General features: G+C 48.4%; 1 protein-coding gene across 1 annotated transcript in view; it reads left to right on the top strand.

Annotated features, from left to right (window-relative positions):
* The window catches only part of LOC149430712 (piezo-type mechanosensitive ion channel component 1-like), a 54758-nt gene that overhangs the window by 2418 nt on the left and 29997 nt on the right, over positions 1-22343 (top strand). Inside the window, exons 5-13 of the mRNA XM_089666067.1 lie at positions 814-962; positions 2605-2778; positions 9564-9655; positions 12798-12958; positions 16042-16218; positions 16443-16568; positions 20318-20518; positions 21572-21776; positions 21866-21970. Of these exons, the coding sequence (XP_089522193.1) occupies positions 814-962; positions 2605-2778; positions 9564-9655; positions 12798-12958; positions 16042-16218; positions 16443-16568; positions 20318-20518; positions 21572-21776; positions 21866-21970 (1390 nt within the window). The remainder of the gene's footprint in view (positions 1-813; positions 963-2604; positions 2779-9563; positions 9656-12797; positions 12959-16041; positions 16219-16442; positions 16569-20317; positions 20519-21571; positions 21777-21865; positions 21971-22343) is intronic.

The raw sequence follows: 22343 nt of genomic DNA, 5'->3' as shown, positions 1-22343 counted from the left end.
AAGAGGAACTGAACTGTGGAGGGCAAAGGATCAATCGCCAATATTGCTGCGGTCTCTCCCCAGTACTGCCCTCTGCCTTGTTCTGCACTGTGTCTGAATGTGGAGGCCGCCATCTTGGTAGAGGCGGGGCTTTGTTTCCTCATGTCAGAGCCTCCAGCAATGAGAACAGTGAGCAGCTCCATAGTGACATCACCAAATCACATTCCAAGTCTAGTACAGGAACGTGTATGCTGAAAAGCCAGTGCTGTGATGGAGGGAGAGAGGGCACACTGCGCATGCACAGCTCTTCACTAGAATGTGCGCTCACCTCTGTAGTCCTGGGGCAAGTGGCCAGCGTATGGCATGTCCAGAGCTATTGGGAGTATTTCAGCCAGGTTTTGGGGGGCCACAACAGGGCTACAGGTTTGGTAATTACATGAAACATTATTTTGAAGTAGAAAACAAGTGAGCTACTGGGGCCCCTCATCTGTATGAGCCATTGAATGAATGAACAGAACTTGACCTTTCAGCCCTCAAGCCGTAACCATTCTGCATGTCTTGTTTATCATGGCAGTCGTTATCTGAGGTTGTGAACTGGCACAGCAGCTACCAATCACATCTGGTGCAGGGAGGGGGCGGAGCTGGCGGGAGCCATTTCCATGATAGCACGTCTCTGCTTCGGGGATGTTGGCTTAGTCTGAGGATGTGAGCTAAGGAATCGGCTCTATGGGTTGGGGTCCGGTGAAACGGGAAAAAGCCGAGAAGGTTTCCTTCTGAAAATGGAAGAATGTTTCTCTTCCTTGATTGACCTTGTGTTCCGGACTGTTCTTTCAGGTGTATTACACACTCTGGCGGAAGCTGCTGAACTTCTTCTGGTGGCTGGTGGTGGCCTACACGATGCTGGTCCTTATCGCCATCTATACCTTTCAGTTTGAAGAGTTTCCCATCTACTGGAAAAACCTGACTTCCCTCACAGATGAGCAGTAAGTGTCCCCCATGTGAGCTTCCCGCATGTCCTTCTCCCTCCCCTTCTACAGACCCTCCTCCTCTGTATCCTGAACCCCCAACTCCAGGTAGAGGTGTATCCTGAACCCCCAACTCCAGGTAGAGGTGTATCCTGAACCCCCAACTCCAGCTAGAGGTGTATCCTGAGCCCCCAACTCCAGGTAGAGGTGTATCCTGAGCCCCCAACTCCAGGTAGAGGTGTATCCTGAGCCCCCAACTCCAGGTAGAGGTGTATCTTAGACCCCCAACTCCGGGTAGAGGTGTATCCTAGACCCCCAACTCCGAGTAGAGGTGTATCCTAGACCCCCAACTCCGGGTAGAGGTGTATCCTAGACCCCCAACTCCGGGTAGAGGTGTATCCTAGACCCCCAACTCCGGGTAGAGGTGTATCCTGAGCCCCCAACTCCAGGTAGAGGTGTATCCTGAGCCCCCAACTCCAGGTAGAGGTGTATCTTAGACCCCCAACTCCAGGTAGAGGTGTATCCTAGACCCCCAACTCCGAATAGAGGTGTATCCTAGACCCCCAACTCCGGGTAGAGGTGTATCCTAGACCCCCAACTCCGGGTAGAGGTGTATCCTAGACCCCCAACTCCGGGTAGAGGTGTATCCTAGACCCCCAACTCCGGGTAGAGGTGTATCCTAGACCCCCAACTCCGGGTAGAGGTGTATCCTAGACCCCCAACTCCGGGTAGAGGTGTATCCTAGACCCCCAACTCCGGGTAGAGGTGTATCCTAGACCCCCAACTCCGGGTAGAGGTGTATCCTAGACCCCCAACTCCGGGTAGAGGTGTATCCTAGACCCCCAACTCCGGGTAGAGGTGTATCCTAGACCCCCAACTCCGGGTAGAGGTGTATCCTAGACCCCCAACTCCGGGTAGAGGTGTATCCTAGACCCCCAACTCCGGGTAGAGGTGTATCCTAGACCCCCAACTCCGGGTAGAGGTGTATCCTAGACCCCCAACTCCGGGTAGAGGTGTATCCTAGACCCCCAACTCCGGGTAGAGGTGTATCCAAGACCCCCAACTCCGGGTAGAGGTGTATCCTAGACCCCCAACTCCGGGTAGAGGTGTATCCTAGACCCCCAACTCCGGGTAGAGGTGTATCCTAGACCCCCAACTCCGGGTAGAGGTGTATCCTAGACCCCCAACTCCTGATGCCCCATAATAGTGTTGTATTACCATCTGGTCACTGTGGAGGGCGCTCTCCTGTGGTTATACTTGCCCTATTTGGTCCTCCTCTTTCCTTCAGGTCAGACAGCATCTCCCATATTTCTGTCCTGACTGGTTCTTTGTACATTTCAAGCCCATCACACAGACAACTGACTAGTTTGAATTGCATGCATGGAGTCATCCATTCACAAGACTGGTGTGCAATTATATGGTGCGACTTGAAGTGTGAATAGAGCCTTAAGTGGAACTAAACCCTCCCATTGTTTTCAGCCAAGGAAGCCGCCATCTTGGCCTCTGTTTGATCTATAACTGCCATGGTGCTGCTCATGTGATCAGTTGTGACTCCGGCCATTTGATGGTTTGAATGAGAACACAAGCAACTGTGACATTGAACTGTTTTTATTTTTCCGTTCCACTTAAAGCTCGTTCTAAAGGTTATTTCTTGCTTTAGGTTGGGTGCGTTGGGACTGGAGAAGTTCAGCGTGTCGGAGCTCTTCACCAGCATCCTCATCCCTGGCTTCTTCCTCCTGGCCTGTATCCTTCAGCTCCACTACTTCCACCGGCCTTTCATGCACATCACCGACCTGGCGAAGGCATCTCTGAGCAATACACTACAAGGCAGTGGGTGAGCATATCGGGGGGGCTCCCGTGTCTCTGGGGGTACATTTGTGTCTGTTAGAAGCAGCATGCGCGCATTGTGATTCCAATCATGATGTATATTTCTATTCTGAATGGCCCCACACAGTCCAATCATCTCATGAATTCCTTGTATCCAGCACAGACCTTCTCAGCCAGAGTTCTGTGGAACCTCGGGGTCCCTTTAGCAGTTGCTGGGGGTCCTGTGAGCAGCGGCAGGTTGACTTTCCACCTCCAATAGCCCCCCATGTAAGGGGGCACTTTTCTGGTGTCAGTGCTGACAATGCTGTGCCCCAAGATAGAGGAACAGAGAACATCTCTGAACTCCATGAAATGCTGCGTCTGCCTACACAGACATCCGGTTATCGGAGAATCGAACTTTACATTTCATGGATACAAAGTGTCCACTCTGTATATTGGGAGTTGTGATGTCACTCTGTATATTGGGAGTTGTGATGTCACTCTGTATATTGGGAGTTGTGATGTCACTCTGTATATTGGGAGTTGTGATGTCACTCTGTATATTGGGAGTTGTGATGTCACTCTGTATATTGGGAGTTGTGATGTCACTCTGTATATTGGGAGTTGTGATGTCACTCTGTATATTGGGAGTTGTGATGTCACTCTGTATATTGGGAGTTGTGATGTCACTCTGTATATTGGGAGTTGTGATGTCATAGGTCGGAGAGAAGGGGACCATAGCTTCCCAGCTGCTGTAATAGAGACCTTGATGGCATCTAATGGGGTTCCACATCCCATAGGGACTCCATTGGTGAATCTCCCTCGACTTCTAGGCCTGGACCCCGGATGCAGCCATGGTGGGGCGCCTCGCTCTCATGAATGTATATCGGCTGTTGGAACATTCTTCTGTAATGGGGTGGGCACACCTTCCAGGCAGGCTGAAATCCGTCTGATAGCCCCCCATGGGATAAAAGAAATGAATTCAACACTCAGCCCCAAGTCTGACCGAATCAGTAATTCCAACTTGATGACGACAATCGAATAAAACTCCCACATGAGCCTCTGCCACGCTGCAGTCTTATTTCAGTTGTTTTACCCCTTCCCCCTCCAGAGGATCCCCCCCCCCCCCCAGAGGATTTTCCCACGAATTGAGCATTCTTTTGGTGGTATTGGATCGCCTGTGTGGTTTTTATTTTTTTGCTCTATAAAAAAAAAAAAGACCGCCAATTTTGAGAAAAAAAAAACCCAATATTTTCGACTTTTTGCTATTAAACATGTCCAGTAAAAAATTTTTAAAAAATCAATTTTCGTCGTAAATTTTGGCCACAATGTATTCTGCTCCTTGTCTGAACTAAAAAAAATCCTGATACGTATAAATGAATTGGTTTACGAGAAAGTTATCGCGTCTACAAATGGCGGTATAGATACAGGGATTATTTTTTATACTAGTAATGGCGACAATCAGCGACTTATAGCGGGACTGCGGCGGACATTCTGACACTGGGGGGGGGCTAACTGCCACTGACATCCTCAGTGACACCAATACAGTGATCAGTGCTAATAAAAAGCCCCGACAGTGTACTAATGGCACTGGGCAGGAGGGGGGTAACATCTGGGGCCATCAAAGGGTTACCCATGTGCTGTGTTACTAGGGAGAAATACAAAGCAGCATGTCCTTGCCGACAGGAGCGATCTGTGTTGTTTACACACAGCCCCCCCACTGTCAGTATTCCGCGATCGCTGGGTGTCGGCGGGCAATCTCTGGCTGGGACCTGGTGATTGACATCCATAGCCACCAATGGCAGCGCAGGCAGGGCTGCGCACACACCCCCTATCAAGAAATGCAAATCACATATATATGTGTGTGACTTTGCGGGGGGGGGGGGGGGGGGTGCAAGTGGTGAAAATAATAGATAATCTCCATGAGCATAGACATGTGGAATTTCCAGACGCCTTTGAAGGCTTTGGGTCACCTTCCCGTCTATTCTGCTATGGAATGTTTAACCAGCAATAAAAGTCACAAATCCACCAAAAAAGGGAGTAAATAATCTCCTGTTCCCATGACAACCTTATCTCTGTATCACCTTGTTGGGTGTGATCAGCCTCTTATATCAGGTGTGGCGTGAAGCACCTTCTGTACATACACTGGAATGCTGGGAAAAAAATCTACCTATGGGGGGTGTATACGGTATATACTCACATGTGTGAAGGACTGCTTAGTTCAGCTTTTCATCCGCATGTTGCTTTACGGCCCCATTTACACCAACCATAGATCCCCCTAGGTGCTCCCTACACTTCTGTCCGATCTCACCATCCACAGATCACCAGCCAGGATCACCTGCCAGGATCAGCAGCCAGGATCACCATCCGCAGATCACCAGCCAGGATCACCATCCACAGATCAGCAGCCAGGATCACCATCCACAGATCAGCAGCCAGGATCACCATCCACAGATCAGCAGCCAGGATCACCAGCCAGGATCAGCAGCCAGGATCAGCAGCCAGGATCACCATCCACAGATCAGCAGCCAGGATCACCATCCACAGATCAGCAGCCAGGATCACCATCCACAGATCACCAGCCAGGATCACCATCCGCAGATCACCATCCGCAGATCACCATCCGCAGATCACCAGCCAGGATCACCAGCCAGGATCACCTGCCAGGATCACCATCCACAGATCAGCAGCCAGGATCACCATCCACAGATCAGCAGCCAGGATCAGCAGCCAGGATCACCATCCACAGATCACCAGCCAGGATCACCATCCGCAGATCACCAGCCAGGATCACCAGCCAGGATCACCATCCGCAGATCACCAGCCAGGATCACCTGCCAGGATCAGCAGCCAGGATCACCATCCACAGATCACCAGCCAGGATCAGCAGCCAGGATCACCATCCGCAGATCACCAGCCAGGATCACCATCCGCAGATCAGCAGCCAGGATCACCATCCACAGATCACCAGCCAGGATCAGCAGCCAGGATCACCATCCGCAGATCACCAGCCAGGATCACCATCCACAGATCACCAGCCAGGATCAGCAGCCAGGATCACCATCCGCAGATCACCATCCACAGATCACCAGCCAGGATCACCATCCGCAGATCACCAGCCAGGATCACCATCCGCAGATCACCAGCCAGGATCACCATCCGCAGATCACCAGCCAGGATCACCTGCCAGGATCAGCAGCCAGGATCACCATCCACAGATCAGCAGCCAGGATCACCAGCCAGGATCAGCAGCCAGGATCACCATCCGCAGATCACCAGCCAGGATCACCATCCACAGATCACCAGCCAGGATCAGCAGCCAGGATCACCATCCGCAGATCACCATCCGCAGATCACCAGCCAGCATCACCATCCGCAGATCACCAGCCAGGATCACCATCCGCAGATCACCAGCCAGGATCACCTGCCAGGATCAGCAGCCAGGATCACCATCCACAGATCAGCAGCCAGGATCACCAGCCAGGATCAGCAGCCAGGATCACCATCCACAGATCACCAGCCAGGATCACCAGCCAGGATCAGCAGCCAGGATCACCATCCGCAGATCACCAGCCAGGATCACTAGCCAGGATCACCATCCGCAGATCACCAGCCAGGATCACGCAGACTACCACCCATTGTAGCTCATTAGGACATTGACAAGTACTCAGCAGGAATACACATTTAGAGGATGGAAGGCAGAGGGGCCCGGAGGAGGGCATTCCGGGGCAGAAGATCTGCAGATCTAGAGTGCAGAAACACATGTGCCCCTTCTTGTCCACCATAGTGTGGGGGGTGGTAAGATTGTGGGGGTGGGGGGAGGAAAGCTCTGACAGTACCTGTAAGTTATAGAGCTTTGTCTGCTAAAAGCAGAGAATTGGAGGCCAAAGATTTCCATGACAGGTCTTGGCTAAGACTTCTCTAAAGCCGGCTATAGGTGGCCCTGCAGGGACCGGCCGAGATTCCATCCATCTATGTACCCAAATTGATCCATCGATTGACGGGGGTACAACCAGCATGTTGGATGTCTCATGCGATTATTGCCGGCAGCAATAGCCATCTCCTGGTCGAGAGAACACAGTGGCTCCCCAGAAAGGATTCCCCCATCAATGCTGACTGTGTTTATGGGGGAATCCAGCGACTTTCACAGGTTGCAGGAGAGAAAATCGTTCCATCTATAGCCAGCTTAAGTCTTCACCCTGAAAGGTAAAATATGGGCAGCGCAGTGACTAAGTGGTCAGCACTTCCCCCTGGCAGCACTCGGGTCCTTGGTTTGAGTACCAACCACGGCACCACCTGCCTGGAGTTTGCATGTTCTCCCTGTGCCTGTGTGGGCTTCCTCCGGGGTACTCTGGTTTCCTCCCACACTCCAAAGACATGCTGGTAGGTTAATTGGCTCCGGTCTAAATTGTCCCTAGTCTGTGTATGTATGAATGTGAGTTGGGGACCTTAGATTGTACGCTCCTCGGGGGCGGGGACTGATGTGAATTTACAATATATGTATGAGGGCATTATATAGGTCCCTGTAATAGAAATATCATATATACATTGTACGCTCCTCGGGGGCGGGGACTGATGGGAATGTACAATATATGTATGAGGGCACTATATAGGTCCCTGTAATAGAAATATCATATATACATTGTACGCTCCTCGGGGGCGGGGACTGATGTGAATGTACAATATATGTATGAGGGCACTATATAGGTCTCTGTAATAGAAATATCATATATACATTGTACGCTCCTCGGGGGCGGGGACTGCTGTGAATGTACAATATATGTATGAGGGCACTATATAGGTCCCTGTAATAGAAATATCATATATACATTGTACGCTCCTCGGGGGCGGGGACTGATGGGAATGTACAATATATGTTTGAGGGCACTATATAGGTCCCTGTAATAGAAATATCATATATACATTGTAAGCTCCTCGGGGGCGGGGACTGATGGGAATGTACAATATATGTATGAGGGTACTATATAGGTCCCTGTAATAGAAATATCATATATACATTGTACGCTCCTGGGGGGCGGGGACTGATGGGAATGTACAATATATGTATGAGGGCACTATATAGGTCCCTGTAATAGAAATATCATATATACATTGTATGCTCCTCGGGGACTGATGGGAATGTACAATATATGTATGAGGGCACTATATAGGTCCCTGTAATAGAAATATCATATATACATTGTACGCTCCTCGGGGGCGGGGACTGATGTGAATGTACAATATATGTATGAGGGCACTATATAGGTCCCTGTAATAGAAATATCATATATACATTGTACGCTCCTGGGGGGCGGGGACTGATGTGAATGTACAACATATGTATGACACACTATATAGGTCCCTGTAATAGAAATATCATATATACATTGTATGCTCCTCGGGGGCGGGGACTGATGGGAATGTACAATATATGTATGAGGGCACTATATAGGTCCCTGTAGTAGAAATATCATATATACATTGTACGCTCCTCGGGGGCGGGGACTGATGGGAATGTACAATATATGTATGAGGGCACTATATAGGTCCCTGTAGTAGAAATATCATATATACATTGTACGCTCCTCGGGGGCGGGGACTGATGTGAATGTACAATATATGTATGAGGGCACTATATAGGTCCCTGTAATAGAAATATTATATATACATTGTACGCTCCTCGGGGGCGGGGACTGATGTGAATGTACAATATATATGTATGAGGGCACTATATAGGTCCCTGTAATAGAAATATCATATATACATTGTACGCTCCTCGGGGGTGGGGACTGATGTGAATGTACAATATATGTATGAGGGCACTATATAGGTCCCTGTAGTAGAAATATCATATATACATTGTATGCTCCTCGGGGACTGATGGGAATGTACAATATATGTATGAGGGCACTATATAGGTCCCTGTAGTAGAAATATCATATATACATTGTACACTCCTCGGGGGCGGGGACTGATGGGAATGTACAATATATGTATGAGGGCACTATATAGGTCCCTGTAGTAGAAATATCATATATACATTGTACGCTCCTCGGGGGCGGGGACTGATGTGAATGTACAATATATGTATGAGGGCACTATATAGGTCCCTGTAATAGAAATATTATATATACATTGTACGCTCCTCGGGGGCGGGGACTGATGTGAATGTACAATATATATGTATGAGGGCACTATATAGGTCCCTGTAATAGAAATATCATATATACATTGTACGCTCCTCGGGGGCGGGGACTGATGTGAATGTACAATATATGTATGAGGGCACTATATAGGTCCCTGTAGTAGAAATATCATATATACATTGTATGCTCCTCGGGGACTGATGGGAATGTACAATATATGTATGAGGGCACTATATAGGTCCCTGTAGTAGAAATATCATATATACATTGTACACTCCTCGGGGGCGGGGACTGATGGGAATGTACAATATATGTATGAGGGCACTATATAGGTCCGTGTAGTAGAAATATCATATATACATTGTACGCTCCTCGGGGGCGGGGACTGATGGGAATGTACAATATATGTATGACACACTATATAGGTCCCTGTAGTAGAAATATCATATATACATTGTACACTCCTCGGGGGCGGGGACTGATGTGAATGTACAATATATGTATGAGGGCACTATATAGGTCCCTGTAATAGAAATATCATATATACATTGTATGCTCCTCGGGGGCGGGGACTGATGTGAATGTACAATATATGTATGACGGCACTATATAGGTCCCTGTAGTAGAAATATCATATATACATTGTATCTATTTCTGTGTTTGTTAGTGAGGAGCGGGAAGTAGAAGAGGCGTCTGGTCCTGGCAGCGATGCGGAGGTGGAAGAGGAGGAGGGTGCTGAAGACGGATCACTCCATGGAGGTGAGAACTGACAAATCCAACATCCAAAAATAATTCCATTAAACAATGAAAGTTCGATGTCTGCTGGAGGCGTTCTGTGAAGAGGAGAACATCGCGGTCTCGCTCTCCTGCGTCTAGAAGGCTCACACAGATTTTGCTGCAGCCGCCATCACTGCAGTGCTGAGAGTCATACAGGACGTGATTTTGGGCTGAGCTTCTCCTGAAAGTGCCATTTGCCTGGCTGTCCCTGACTGCAATACTTTGATTGCCGACCTGGAACAATCATATGCCCGGGGAAGTCTAACTCCGGAGCTGCATGCTTGTTCCCGGTCATTATTGAAGCCGTGGGATCAGTATAAGGCAGTTTTACTGAAGTGGCAGTTCTGCGATTCTCCCAGCTCAGCTTTCCTGAAATGTAAAGTGTAGTTCATAATTGGCGCGATAATCCTCGTCCTGCTGCACCGTTCCTTCCCACGAGGGACTTGGTAGCAGAGCTCTTGTGATTCCGCTCAGCTCCGGCCTTCGTTGTAAATGACACGTCATCATCATCATCATCCTCATCCTGTACAATGCAGCTCACCGGCCAAGTTACCAGATGAGGCGGAATCCATTGGCAGGTTGGATCCTCCACATCCTCCTCCATGGGATTCCCCCCATAGGATTCCCCCCGCAATCATTTCACTGCTGTCTGAGCTGCATGAAGGCAATGGCTACTCCATGGCCGGATCACCACAGGATGGAATCTTTCTGTACAAATGTTTTTTTATTTCAATGATAAATTACAAGAATTTGTTAAGACAAAGAAATAGATCATTTATCTGAAAGCAGAATATTAAATTCATGCAGAATAACGGGGAGAAAACCGAATTATTGGAGGTACAGAATATATATATATGTGACCTTCCATCTCTTCTGTTGTCGGCCCTTTAAATATACTTTGAGAGGTTTTATTATTTCTGTATAAAAAGTGCAAAGAAAGTTGATCCTGCCATAAATATTGTCAGCTGATAGCTTCCTGTACATTGTCTGCCTGTGCTGCACTCATTACATTGCTTCCAGCTATCACTGGGGACCACAGAACCCCTCCTGTCTGTGTTATGGAGAAGGGGCGAAGGGGAGGTGTTCTGTAGTCCCATCCTAGGGTGTAGCTATGGGTTGTACTGAGCACAGCTAAGGCCCTGCATAGTTCAGAAGGACAGAGTGAGATAGTCCAGCACCCAGAAGAGCCGGCTGGAGTCTCCTGGTACAGGTGAGGAGCTCCCAGACATCGCCGTACAGGGGAGGAGCTCCCGGACATCGCCGTACAGGGGAGGAGCTCCCGGACATCGCCGCACAGGTGAGCTCCCAGACATTGCAGTACAGGGGAGGAGCTCCCAGACATTGCCGTACAGGTGAGGAGCTCCCAGACATCGCCGCACAGGTGAGCTCCCGGACGTTGCAGTACAGGTGAGGAGCTCCCGGACATTGCAGTACAGGTGAGGAGCTCCCGGACATTGCTGCACAGGTGAGGAGCTCCCGGAGATTGCCGTACAGGTGAGGAGCTCCCAGACATCGCCGCACAGGTGAGCTCCCGGACATTGCAGTACAGGTGAGGAGCTCCCGGACATTGCAGTACAGGTGAGGAGCTCCCGGAGATTGCTGCACAGGTGAGGAGCTCCCGGAGATTGCTGCACAGGTGAGGAGCTCCCGGAGATTGCAGTACAGGTGAGGAGCTCCCGGAGATTGCTGCACAAGTGAGGAGCTCCCGGAGATTGCCGTACAGGTGAGGAGCTCCCGGACATTGCAGTACAGGGGAGGAGCTCCCAGACATTGCAGTACAGGTGAGGAGCTCCCAGACATCGCAGTACAGGTGAGGAGCTCCCGGACATTGCAGTACAGGTGAGGAGCTCCCGGACATTGCTGCACAGGTGAGGAGCTCCCGGACATTGCAGTACAGGTGAGGAGCTCCCAGACATCGCCGCACAGGTGAGGAGCTCCCGGACATTGCAGTACAGGTGAGGAGCTCCCAGACATCGCCGCACAGGTGAGGAGCTCCCGGACATTGCAGTACAGGTGAGGAGCTCCCGGACATTGCAGTACAGGTGAGGAGTTCCCGGACATTGCAGTACAGGTGAGGAGCTCCCAGACATCGCCGCACAGGTGAGGAGCTCCCGGACATTGCAGTACAGGTGAGGAGCTCCCGGACATTGCAGTACAGGTGAGGAGCTCCCGGACATTGCAGTACAGGTGAGGAGCTCCCGGACATTGCAGTACAGGTGAGGAGCTCCCGGACATTGCAGTACAGGTGAGGAGCTCCCGGACATTGCAGTACAGGTGAGGAGCTCCCGGACATTGCAGTACAGGTGAGGAGCTCCCGGACATCGCCGCACAGGTGAGGAGCTCCCGGACATTGCAGTACAGGTGAGGAGCTCCCGGACATTGCAGTACAGGTGAGGAGCTCCCGGACATTGCAGTACAGGTGAGGAGCTCCCGGACATTGCAGTACAGGTGAGGAGCTCCCGGACATTGCAGTACAGGTGAGGAGCTCCCGGACATTGCAGTACAGGTGAGGAGCTCCCGGACATTGCAGTACAGGTGAGGAGCTCCCGGACATTGCAGTACAGGTGAGGAGCTCCCGGACATCGCCGCACAGGTGAGGAGCTCCCGGACATTGCAGTACAGGTGAGGAGCTCCCGGAGATTGCTACACAGGTGAGGAGCTCCCGGACATCGCCGTACAGGTGAGGAGCTCCCAGACATTGCAGTACAGGTGAGGAGCTCCCGGACATTGCAGTACAGGTGAGGAGCTCCCAGACATCGCCGCACAGGTGAGGAGCTCCCAGACATCGCCGCACAGGTGAGTATTTGCAATTAAAGTGATCAGCCTGTTAGATTTGTACATTTTTTGCAGTTTCCATGATAAACAATATATTTTCCCATTTAGTAGTGGTGTACAGTGGTTGTGCGTTACCATTCCTCTCTGTGTATGCCAGTCAGGTCTGATAGAAATAAAGGCCTCTCTTTAGTTGATCATTGAAGCGGAGTATGGCCGGGGACTACCTAGAGGAGGGAGGAGCCCAAACTCGGTGTATTTATTGCTGTATAGGGGTCCCCGAAGCACTGATCACCTGACTGGATAGGTCTTCTGTCTGAATGTTGATTTGTCTTCTTGTTTCATGTCTCAGAAAACCTCAGCAAGTGGGATCTGGTGGCTCAGCGCCTCACTGTCCTCTTCTACAAGTTCTCCGAGCTCCTGCACCGGGTGCAGGTCTTCCTGTGGAGGATCCTGGAGCTGCATGTGCTGAAACTGGTGGCCCTGTACAACGTGTGGGTGGCCCTGCTGGAGGTGAGATGAGCGGTTCTATAGACGTCCGTCTCTATGTAAGGTCCCAGCGGCTGGTTTGGTGAGCTGGGAGCAATCAGCGTTCCGCAGTTCATGCTGGAGCAGCGCCAATTCTATTACGGTGACCCGGCAGATCCGGTGCCGTCATGTCCCACATGGCACTATCTCAAATGTTATTCTCAGTGATTGATCTTCTCACCTTGTCAAGGTGTGTGGGGAATTCATAGACGTCCAATCTTTCTGCTCTTCGCCAGCTGGACGTGGTACGAATGTTTTCTGCGTCTGTGGACAGCCAGATGAGCTTTTGGTGTCTTCTGCATATTTAGAGGGATGTTGGCTTTGCAGACTGGATCCAGTTTCTTCTGAATCTTGTAATATGGGCGGAGTTCTTTCATTTGGATTTAAGGCCCTTTTTACATGGGCCTCCAGTCCAGATCTGTCTGTCAGACTGAACCACAATGTATACCTATAGGTGGGCGAATGTAAAGGGATGATCATCCACCTACGTCCATCCACATCCACCCACATCCACCTACATCCACTTATGTCCACATACGTTCACCTGCATCCACCTATGTCCACCTGCATCCACCTATGTCCACATACGTCCACCTACATCCACCTATGTCCACATACGTCCACCTACATCCATCCACATTCACCTACATCCACCTATGTCCACATACGTTCACCTACATCCATTCACATCCACCCACATCCACCTACGTCCACCTACATCCACCTATGTCCACATACATTCACCTACATCCATCTATGTCCACATACGTACATCCACCCACGTCCACCTATGTCCACCCACATCCACATACGTTCACCTACATCCACCCACATCCGCCTACATCCACCTACGTTCACCCACATCCACCTATATTCACCCACATCCATGTACCACATTAACATCTATATAAATCCATGGGCAATGTGACTTTACTTCATAATGGATTCACACACCACATGCTGGGGAGGAGCCCAGAACCACGGCCAGAGAAGCCCAGAACTACGGCCAGGTATCTACAAAAATACCGGCACACACCTGTATAATCAGTATGCTGGCTGTTCAAACCCTGGACCCAGGACTGGAGATCTCATTCCACCCGGATCTCTGAGAAATCTCCAGGCTCCTGTCTAAATTGGCCCTAGAATACAAATGTATGAATGTGAGTTAGGGACCTTCAACTGTACGTCCCTTGAGGGCGGGGACTGATGTGAATGTACTATATATGTAAAGTGACAAGTAAATTGTCAGCGCTATAGAAGTATCTGTAATAAATAATAATACTAACTCAGGAGTGAATCGTTAAATAAGTGAATTTTATGGTATTATGTACGGTATATAGACGTCCTTTTATGGCTTCCATCTTCCATCCATTTTCCATCTATCGTATCTTCCATCCATCTTCCATGTATCTTCCATCCATCTTCCATGTATCTTCCATCCATCTTCCATGTATCTTCCATCCATCTTCCATGTATCTTCCATCCATCGTATCTTCCATCCATCGTATCTTCCATCCATCTTCCATCCATTTTCCATCTATCGTCTTCCATCCATCTTCCATGTAACTTCCATCCATCTTCCATGTAACTTCCATCCATCTTCCATGTGTCTTCCATCCATCTTCCATGTATCTTACATCCATCTTCCATCGATCGTATCTTCCATCCATCTTACATCCATTTTCCATCTATCGTATCTTCCATGTATCTTCCATCCATCTTCCATGTATCTTCCATCCATCTTCCATGTATCTTCCATCCATCTTCCATCAATGGTATCTTCCATCCATCTTCCATGTATCTTCCATCCATCTTCCATGTATCTTCCATCCATCTTCCATGTATCTTCCATCCATCTTCCATGTATCTTCCATCCATCTTCCATCCATCTTCCATGTATCTTCCATCCATCTTCCATGTATCTTCCATCCATCTTCCATGTATCTTCCATCCATCTTCCATGTATCTTCCATCCATCTTCCATGTATCTTCCATCCATCTTCCATGTATCTTCCATCCATCTTCCCTGTATCTTCCATCCATCTTCCACGTATCTTCCCTGTATCTTCCATCCATCTTCCACGTATCTTCCATCCATCTTCCACGTATCTTCCATCCATCTTCCACGTATCTTCCATCCATCTTCCACGTATCTTCCATCCATCTTCCACGTATCTTCCATCCATCTTCCACGTATCTTCCATCCATCTTCCACGTATCTTCCATCCATCTTCCATCGATCTTCCACGTATCTTCCATCCATCTTCCATCGATGTTATCTTCCATCCATCTTCCATCCATCTTCCATCCATCTTCCATCCATTTTCCATCCATTTTCCATCCATCTTCCATCCATTTTCCATCCATTTTCCATCTATGGTATCTTCCATCCATCTTCCATGTATCTTCCATCCATCTTCCATGTATCTTCCATCCATCTTCCATGTATCTTCCATCCATTTTCTATCTTCCATCCATCTTCCATGTATCTTCCATCCATCTTCCATGTATCTTCCATCCATTTTCCATCGATCGTATCTTCCATCCATCTTCCATGTATCTTCCATCCATCTTCCATGTATCTTCCATCCATCTTCCATGTATCTTCCATCCATCTTCCATGTATCCTCCATCCATCTTCCATCCATCGTATCTTCCATCCATCTTCCATGTATCTTCCATCTATCGTATCTTCCATCCATCTTCCATGTATCTTCCATCCATCTTCCATCCATCTTCCATCGATCGTATCTTCCATCCATCTTCCATGTATTTTCCATCCATCTTCCATGTATTTTCCATCCATCTTCCATCCATCTTCCATGTATCTTCCATCCATCTTCCATCTATCGTATCTTCCATCCATCTTCCATGTATCTTCCATCCATCTTCCATGTATTTTCCATCCATCTTCCATCCATCTTCCATGTATCTTCCATCCATCTTCCATCTATCGTATCTTCCATGTATTTTCCATCCATCTTCCATCCATCTTCCATGTATCTTCTGTCTGGTTCCACAGTGGTGATGGATAAATGTATGACTTGACCTTTCCATTTGTTGTTCAGGTTTCTGTGATGAATTTTCTCTTCGTCATTCTCTGGGCGTTTGCTGTTCCGTTTTCTCGTTTCCAACACATGGCGTCCAGTTTGTGTACAATATGGACCTCCATTATAATCGTCTGTAAGATGTTGTATCAGCTGACGATTGTCAACCCCGAGGATTACTCCATAAACTGCACACAGGTGAGTCCCCATGGAGCATTTACCGGCGGCAGTGGCTCCATTTTCTCTACGGCTGTGTTTGCTGTTTCTTCGGGGCAGCAATAAACATTTCTGATCTGAAGTCACAGCCAGGCCTACAGCCACCAAACACCCGTTGTGGCTTCTCCAGCACTTATCAAATGAAAATTTTCTCTTTTTTGTGATTGATAGGAAATGTCTTTTTGTTTTTATCTGTCCTATTTCAGCCTCTTCCCAATGGCACCAACCTCCTGGAGGAGGAGATCCAGAATTCAGCGTTGTATCGCTCACCGATTGATCCTGCCAACTGGTTTGGAATCCGGAAAGGTCATCCCAACTTGGGGTACATTCAGGTACACTGGCGCCCCCTATTGTTTTTCTATAATCATGAATCATCTACTGAATTCTGAGCTCTCCATTGGTTGGCCAAAGATGGTTTGATCATTACAAGCTGCTCTCAGGGTTATCGGCCTTTTTACCTCATCGGTACTATTGTGAGACAGTTCTCACCCTTCACAGGAAGTGCCTGAACAAGGAACCTCATGGCAGGATCACCAGGCATTGTTAATGGAAAGTGCAGATTTGGAAAGCTTGAAATAAGCTTTTGGAATACATTATTATGTTAAACATAGTAACAGATTTAAAGGGTAACTCCACTTTCGTAGGAAAAAAATAGCAAATAAAAAAAAAATGATCAAACAGACAACTATTTATTCAGAACAGAAACAGGCAGAAATCTGCAACTAAGATTGTTACTCTTTGAAGAAATCGCTCCCCCAATCAACACTGACTACCTTTCTATCTATTTACTAACACCAGCAGCATGATTATTCACAATAAATTACTGTATCTTTATTTGTTTTATACTTTTTTTTTATAATTCTTTTAGTTACTTCCTGGTTTCTGGCCTAGGCCAAAATACTGTCATACATCCCTGGGGGGGGGGGGGGGGGGGCGGCTTTCACAGCCAAGCACACCCTCCTGCCTGCATGCCTGAGCTAAGAGCATATGAATTCCATGAAGTCAATGCTACCTGAATTATCTGCCCTTACTCAAGATGGCAGAAATGCTAGAAGGGTGTTCTTCAAAGTGATTTGTTACCAAAATAAAGTGTGGAGACCTAGATGGATGGATGAATAGAGACATGGGTGGATGGATGGATGAAGGGAAACATGGGTGGATGGATGGATGAAGGGAAGGAGACATGGATGGATGGAGATATGGGTGGATGAATGTAAGGAGACGTGGATGGATGGAGATGGAGATGAAGACATTGTTGGATAGATGTATGGATGGATGGATGGAGATGTAGAAGGAGACATGGATGGATGGGTGAATGGAAGGAGACATGGATGGAGATGTAGATGGAGACATGGATGGATGAATGGAGACATGGATGGATGGGTGAATGGAAGGAGACATGGATGGAGATGTAGATGGAGACATGGATGGATGGAGACATGGATGGAGATGTAGATGGAGACATGGATGGAGATGTAGAAGGAGACATGGATGGAGATGTAGAAGGAGACATGGATGGAGATGGAGACATGGATGGATGGATGGAGATGGAGACATGGATAGATGGGGAGTTTGCTTTGAATACGAGAAATTAAATAACAGCATTTTTGGTTTGTGGGGCTCAGACAGTTTTCATTTCCACTTTAATTACATTTAAGAAATAAGAGAACTGACATGTTTTGCTTTTAGGTTTTTTAGGAAGAATGATATTTCATATTTTCTGGGTTAATCGTTCAATTGACAGATTTTTTATTTTCCTGTTAAAGTGACGGTATTTGATTTAGAAAAGTAAACTCCCGGGAGCTTTTTTTTCCCAAATGAACAGGAAGAATTGATTCCATTGCTCTGTAGTCCAGGGGGGCTCAACCTTCTGCAGAGCGGAGGGGCCACTTCAGTGATTTGGTAACCAGTCGCCGGCCACAATGAAATGAAATAAAATGGTTCAGAATTAGATTTTTTTTTTCATTAATATTATTTTGAGTAGTGTAAGCAGCATTGTTCACCTGTAGCCGCTAAATTCTAGGGCCACAGGTTGGGACCCCCCTATAATCCGATTAAAAATAGTCATCAACATTTTATGATTCGGCCTAAAGAAATTCCCACCTTTTGAGTTTTCTCCCATCCAGGTGGAATGTCTTCTATTCAGCACTTAGTGACTCGGAATCCATGGCCGCGCTTCAGGAAGGATTGCTCTCAGCAGGCTGCAGACCTGCACAATAAACATTCTCTTCTGACACGTCCTCTGTAGATGGAGGAATGAACGTTCTCTTCTGTAGGTCCTGCTGACATGTCCTCTGTAGATGGAGGAATGAACGTTCTCTTCTGACACATCCTCTGTAGATGGAGGAATGAACGTTCTCTTCTGTAGGTCCTGCTGACATGTCCTCTGTAGATGGAGGAATGAACGTTCTCTTCTGACATGTCCTCTGTAGATGGAGGAATGAACGTTCTCTTCTGTAGGTCCTGCTGACATGTCCTCTGTAGATGGAGGAATGAACGTTCTCTTCTGTAGGTCCTGCTGACATGTCCTCTGTAGATGGAGGAATGAATGTTCTCTTCTGTAGGTCCTGCTGACATGTCCTCTGTAGATGGAGGAATGAATGTTCTCTTCTGTAGGTCCTGCTGACATGTCCTCTGTAGATGGAAGAATGAGTGTTCTCTTCTGTAGGTCCTGCTGACATGTCCACTGTAGATGGAGGAATGAACGTTCTCTTCTGTAGGTCCTGCTACATGTCCTCTGTAGATGGAGGAATGAACGTTCTCTTCTGTAGGTCCTGCTACATGTCCTCTGTAGATGGAGGAATGAACGTTCTCTTCTGTAGGTCCTGCTGACACATCCTCTGTAGATGGAGGAATGAACGTTCTCTTCTGTAGGTCCTGCTGACATGTCCTCTGTAGATGGAGGAATGAACGTTCTCTTCTGACATGTCCTCTGTAGATGGAGGAATGAACGTTCTCTTCTGTAGGTCCTGCTGACATGTCCTCTGTAGATGGAGGAATGAACGTTCTCTTCTGTAGGTCCTGCTGACATGTCCTCTGTAGATGGAGGAATGAATGTTCTCTTCTGTAGGTCCTGCTGACATGTCCTCTGTAGATGGAGGAATGAATGTTCTCTTCTGTAGGTCCTGCTGACATGTCCTCTGTAGATGGAAGAATGAGTGTTCTCTTCTGTAGGTCCTGCTGACATGTCCACTGTAGATGGAGGAATGAACGTTCTCTTCTGTAGGTCCTGCTACATGTCCTCTGTAGATGGAGGAATGAACGTTCTCTTCTGTAGGTCCTGCTACATGTCCTCTGTAGATGGAGGAATGAACGTTCTCTTCTGTAGGTCCTGCTGACATGTCCTCTGTAGATGGAGGAATGAGTGTTCTCTTCTGTAGGTCCTGCTGACATGTCCTCTGTAGATGGAGGAATGAGCGTTCTCTTCTGTAGGCCCTGCTGACATGTCCTCTGTAGATGGAGGAATGAACGTTCTCTTCTGTAGGTCCTGCTGACATGTCCTCTGTAGATGGAGGAATGAACGTTCTCTTCTGTAGGTCCTGCTGACATGTCCTCTGTAGATGGAGGAATGAACGTTCTCTTCTGTAGGTCCTGCTGACATGTCCTCTGTAGATGGAGGAATGAACGTTCTCTTCTGTAGGTCCTGCTGACATGTCCTCTGTAGATGGAGGAATGAACGTTCTCTTCTGTAGGTCCTGCTGACATGTCCTCTGTAGATGGAGGAATGAGCGTTCTCTTCTGTAGGTCCTGCTGACATGTCCTCTGTAGATGAAGGAATGAACGTTCTCTTCTGTAGGTCCTGCTGACATGTCCTCTGTAGATGGAGGAATGAACGTTCTCTTCTGTAGGCCCTGCTGACATGTTCTCTGTAGATGGAGGAATGAACGTTCTCTTCTGTAGGCCCTGCTGACATGTCCTCTGTAGATGGAGGAATGAGCAATCTCTTCTGTAGGCCCTGCTGACATGTTCTCTGTAGATGGAGGAATGAACGTTCTCTTCTGTAGGTCCTGCTGACATGTTCTCTGTAGATGGAGGAATGGCGTCCTGCTGTTAGTGAATGTGTTCTGTTGTGTCCCTGTAGAATCACCTCCAGGTCCTCGTCCTTCTGGTATTTGAAGCCATAGTTTACCGTCACCAGACCTTCTATCGCAGACGCTACCAGCTGGAGGTTCCTCGCAATCAGACGGTGTTCCCGGAGGTCTGGCGGCAGCATCTGGATCACGGCCTCCTAAACTGCATCAAGTATTTCATCAACTACTTCTTCTACAAGTTTGGTCTGGAGGTGAGTCCTGCGAGGGATTTGTATGGGAAATGGATTTTGCTGCAAAAGCCGGGAGTGTTGTAGAGTAGGAAGTAGAATCCAGTGCTGCGGCCGGCTCACACGCATGCGTCGCTGTGCAGAACCATTCACTAAGAGTGGTTGTAAAGGCTCCAGGTTTTACCCTCCAGCCCCCCTAATACTCACCTAAGCCCCCTTTTGATCCAGCGATGTGCACTGGAGACTCCGTTATCCCTTTCTTCATTGGCTGAGACAGCAACAGGAGCCAGCCAGTGAGCCAATGAGATGAGAGAAGGGGTGGGGCTGAGCACACGGAGCTGTGGCTTGACAACATGCCTGCTCGGGTGACCCCATAGCAAGCTGCTTGCTATGGGGACAGCAGACAGGAGGGAGTGGCCAGGAACACCGATGGGAGACCCGAGAAGAGGAGGATCGGGAATGTTTGTTGTTTTTTTTTTTTGTAAATGTAAGACTTTATTATCCCCTTAAATGAACTTCACGGCATCTAAACCTCACCAAAGCAACTCAGGACCCTTTTTGAAGGCACCACAATGCAAGGCACTTTATCATGCGTTTTGTTGTGCGATTTCTCATGCACTTCAGTCAGGTATGTTGCGGTTCCATTAACAATGAATGACACCTCCGAGGAGCGGCCAGAGGGACTCATGGGATTTTTGTGCAGTTTTGTGTTCCTCCATCACAGGAATGTGAGTCCAGCCTCGTTCTTCATGGAATTGGGGCTCAGCGCTGCTGGACCAGCACAGTTCCAGTAGAACGTCTACATTGTCCACCTTCATACGGTCCTAGTGGGCTCCAGGATCTGTGTCTGGTGGGCCGGTGTACCTTCAGCCATTTTCTGCTGTCAGTAGATGTCGATCAGCGCCGCCGCCAATACCGTCACATACATGGTTCTAAAATGAGCAACGAAACAGGCGCCGCATGTATTGTAGGATTGTAGGCACTGGGGCCCCTGGAATGTGTCGGCCCCGATCCATGTTGTGGAATCACTCGTTCTCTGCAGTCTCATACAATCACATCCCTCTCATCTCTCTTCAGATTTGCTTCCTATTGACCGTGAATGTGATTGGCCAGCGAATGAACTTCATGGTGATCTTCCACGGCTGTTGGCTGATCGTGATCCTGACCCGACGGCAGAGGGAGAAGATTGCTGTGTTGTGGCCCAAGTACTGCGTCTTTCTGCTCTTCTTCCTCCTCCTGCAGTACCTGCTGTGTCTGGGCATGCCGCCCGTGCTGTGTATAGGTAGGTCTTCTCTCTCCTTCCTCCTCGTCTTCCTCTTAGTGACCATTGATCTATTACTGACCCCGTGTGTCCCCCTCCCTCAATGACAGAATACCCCTGGAGGTGGGACAAGATCGTTCCCGTCAATTCGCCTCTCATACAATGGATGTATCTGCCAGACTTCTTCACTCCTCCGAAAGCCAACGTCCTCATTTGTAAGTGTGAAGGGGTCATGTGATGACAGATTTGGAGGTGTGTGTGGTCATGTGATGGCATATTCAGGGTGCGTGGGGGTCATGTGATGACAGATTTGGGGTGTGTGTGGTCATGCGATGACTGATTTGAGGTGTGTGGGGGTCATATGATAGATACGGGGTGCATGGGAGTCATGTGATGACAGATTCGGGTTGTGTGTGGGGATCAAGTGATGACAGATTTGGGGTGTGTGGGAGTCGTGATGACAGATTCAAGGGGTTGGGGGTCATGTGATATATTCGGGGTGTGTGGGGGTCATGTGATAGATTCAGGGGGTGTGGGGGTCATGGGATGACAGATTCGGGGGGTGTGGGGGGTCATGTGATAGATTTG

This window comes from Staurois parvus, unplaced genomic scaffold (genome assembly GCF_062004578.1).
Source record: "Staurois parvus isolate SC_StPar_1 unplaced genomic scaffold, SC_StPar_1.0 ptg002507l, whole genome shotgun sequence".
NCBI lineage: Eukaryota > Metazoa > Chordata > Amphibia > Anura > Ranidae > Staurois > Staurois parvus.
Note: the sequence above shows the minus strand (reverse complement) of the source record. Positions and strands in the feature narration are given on the sequence as shown.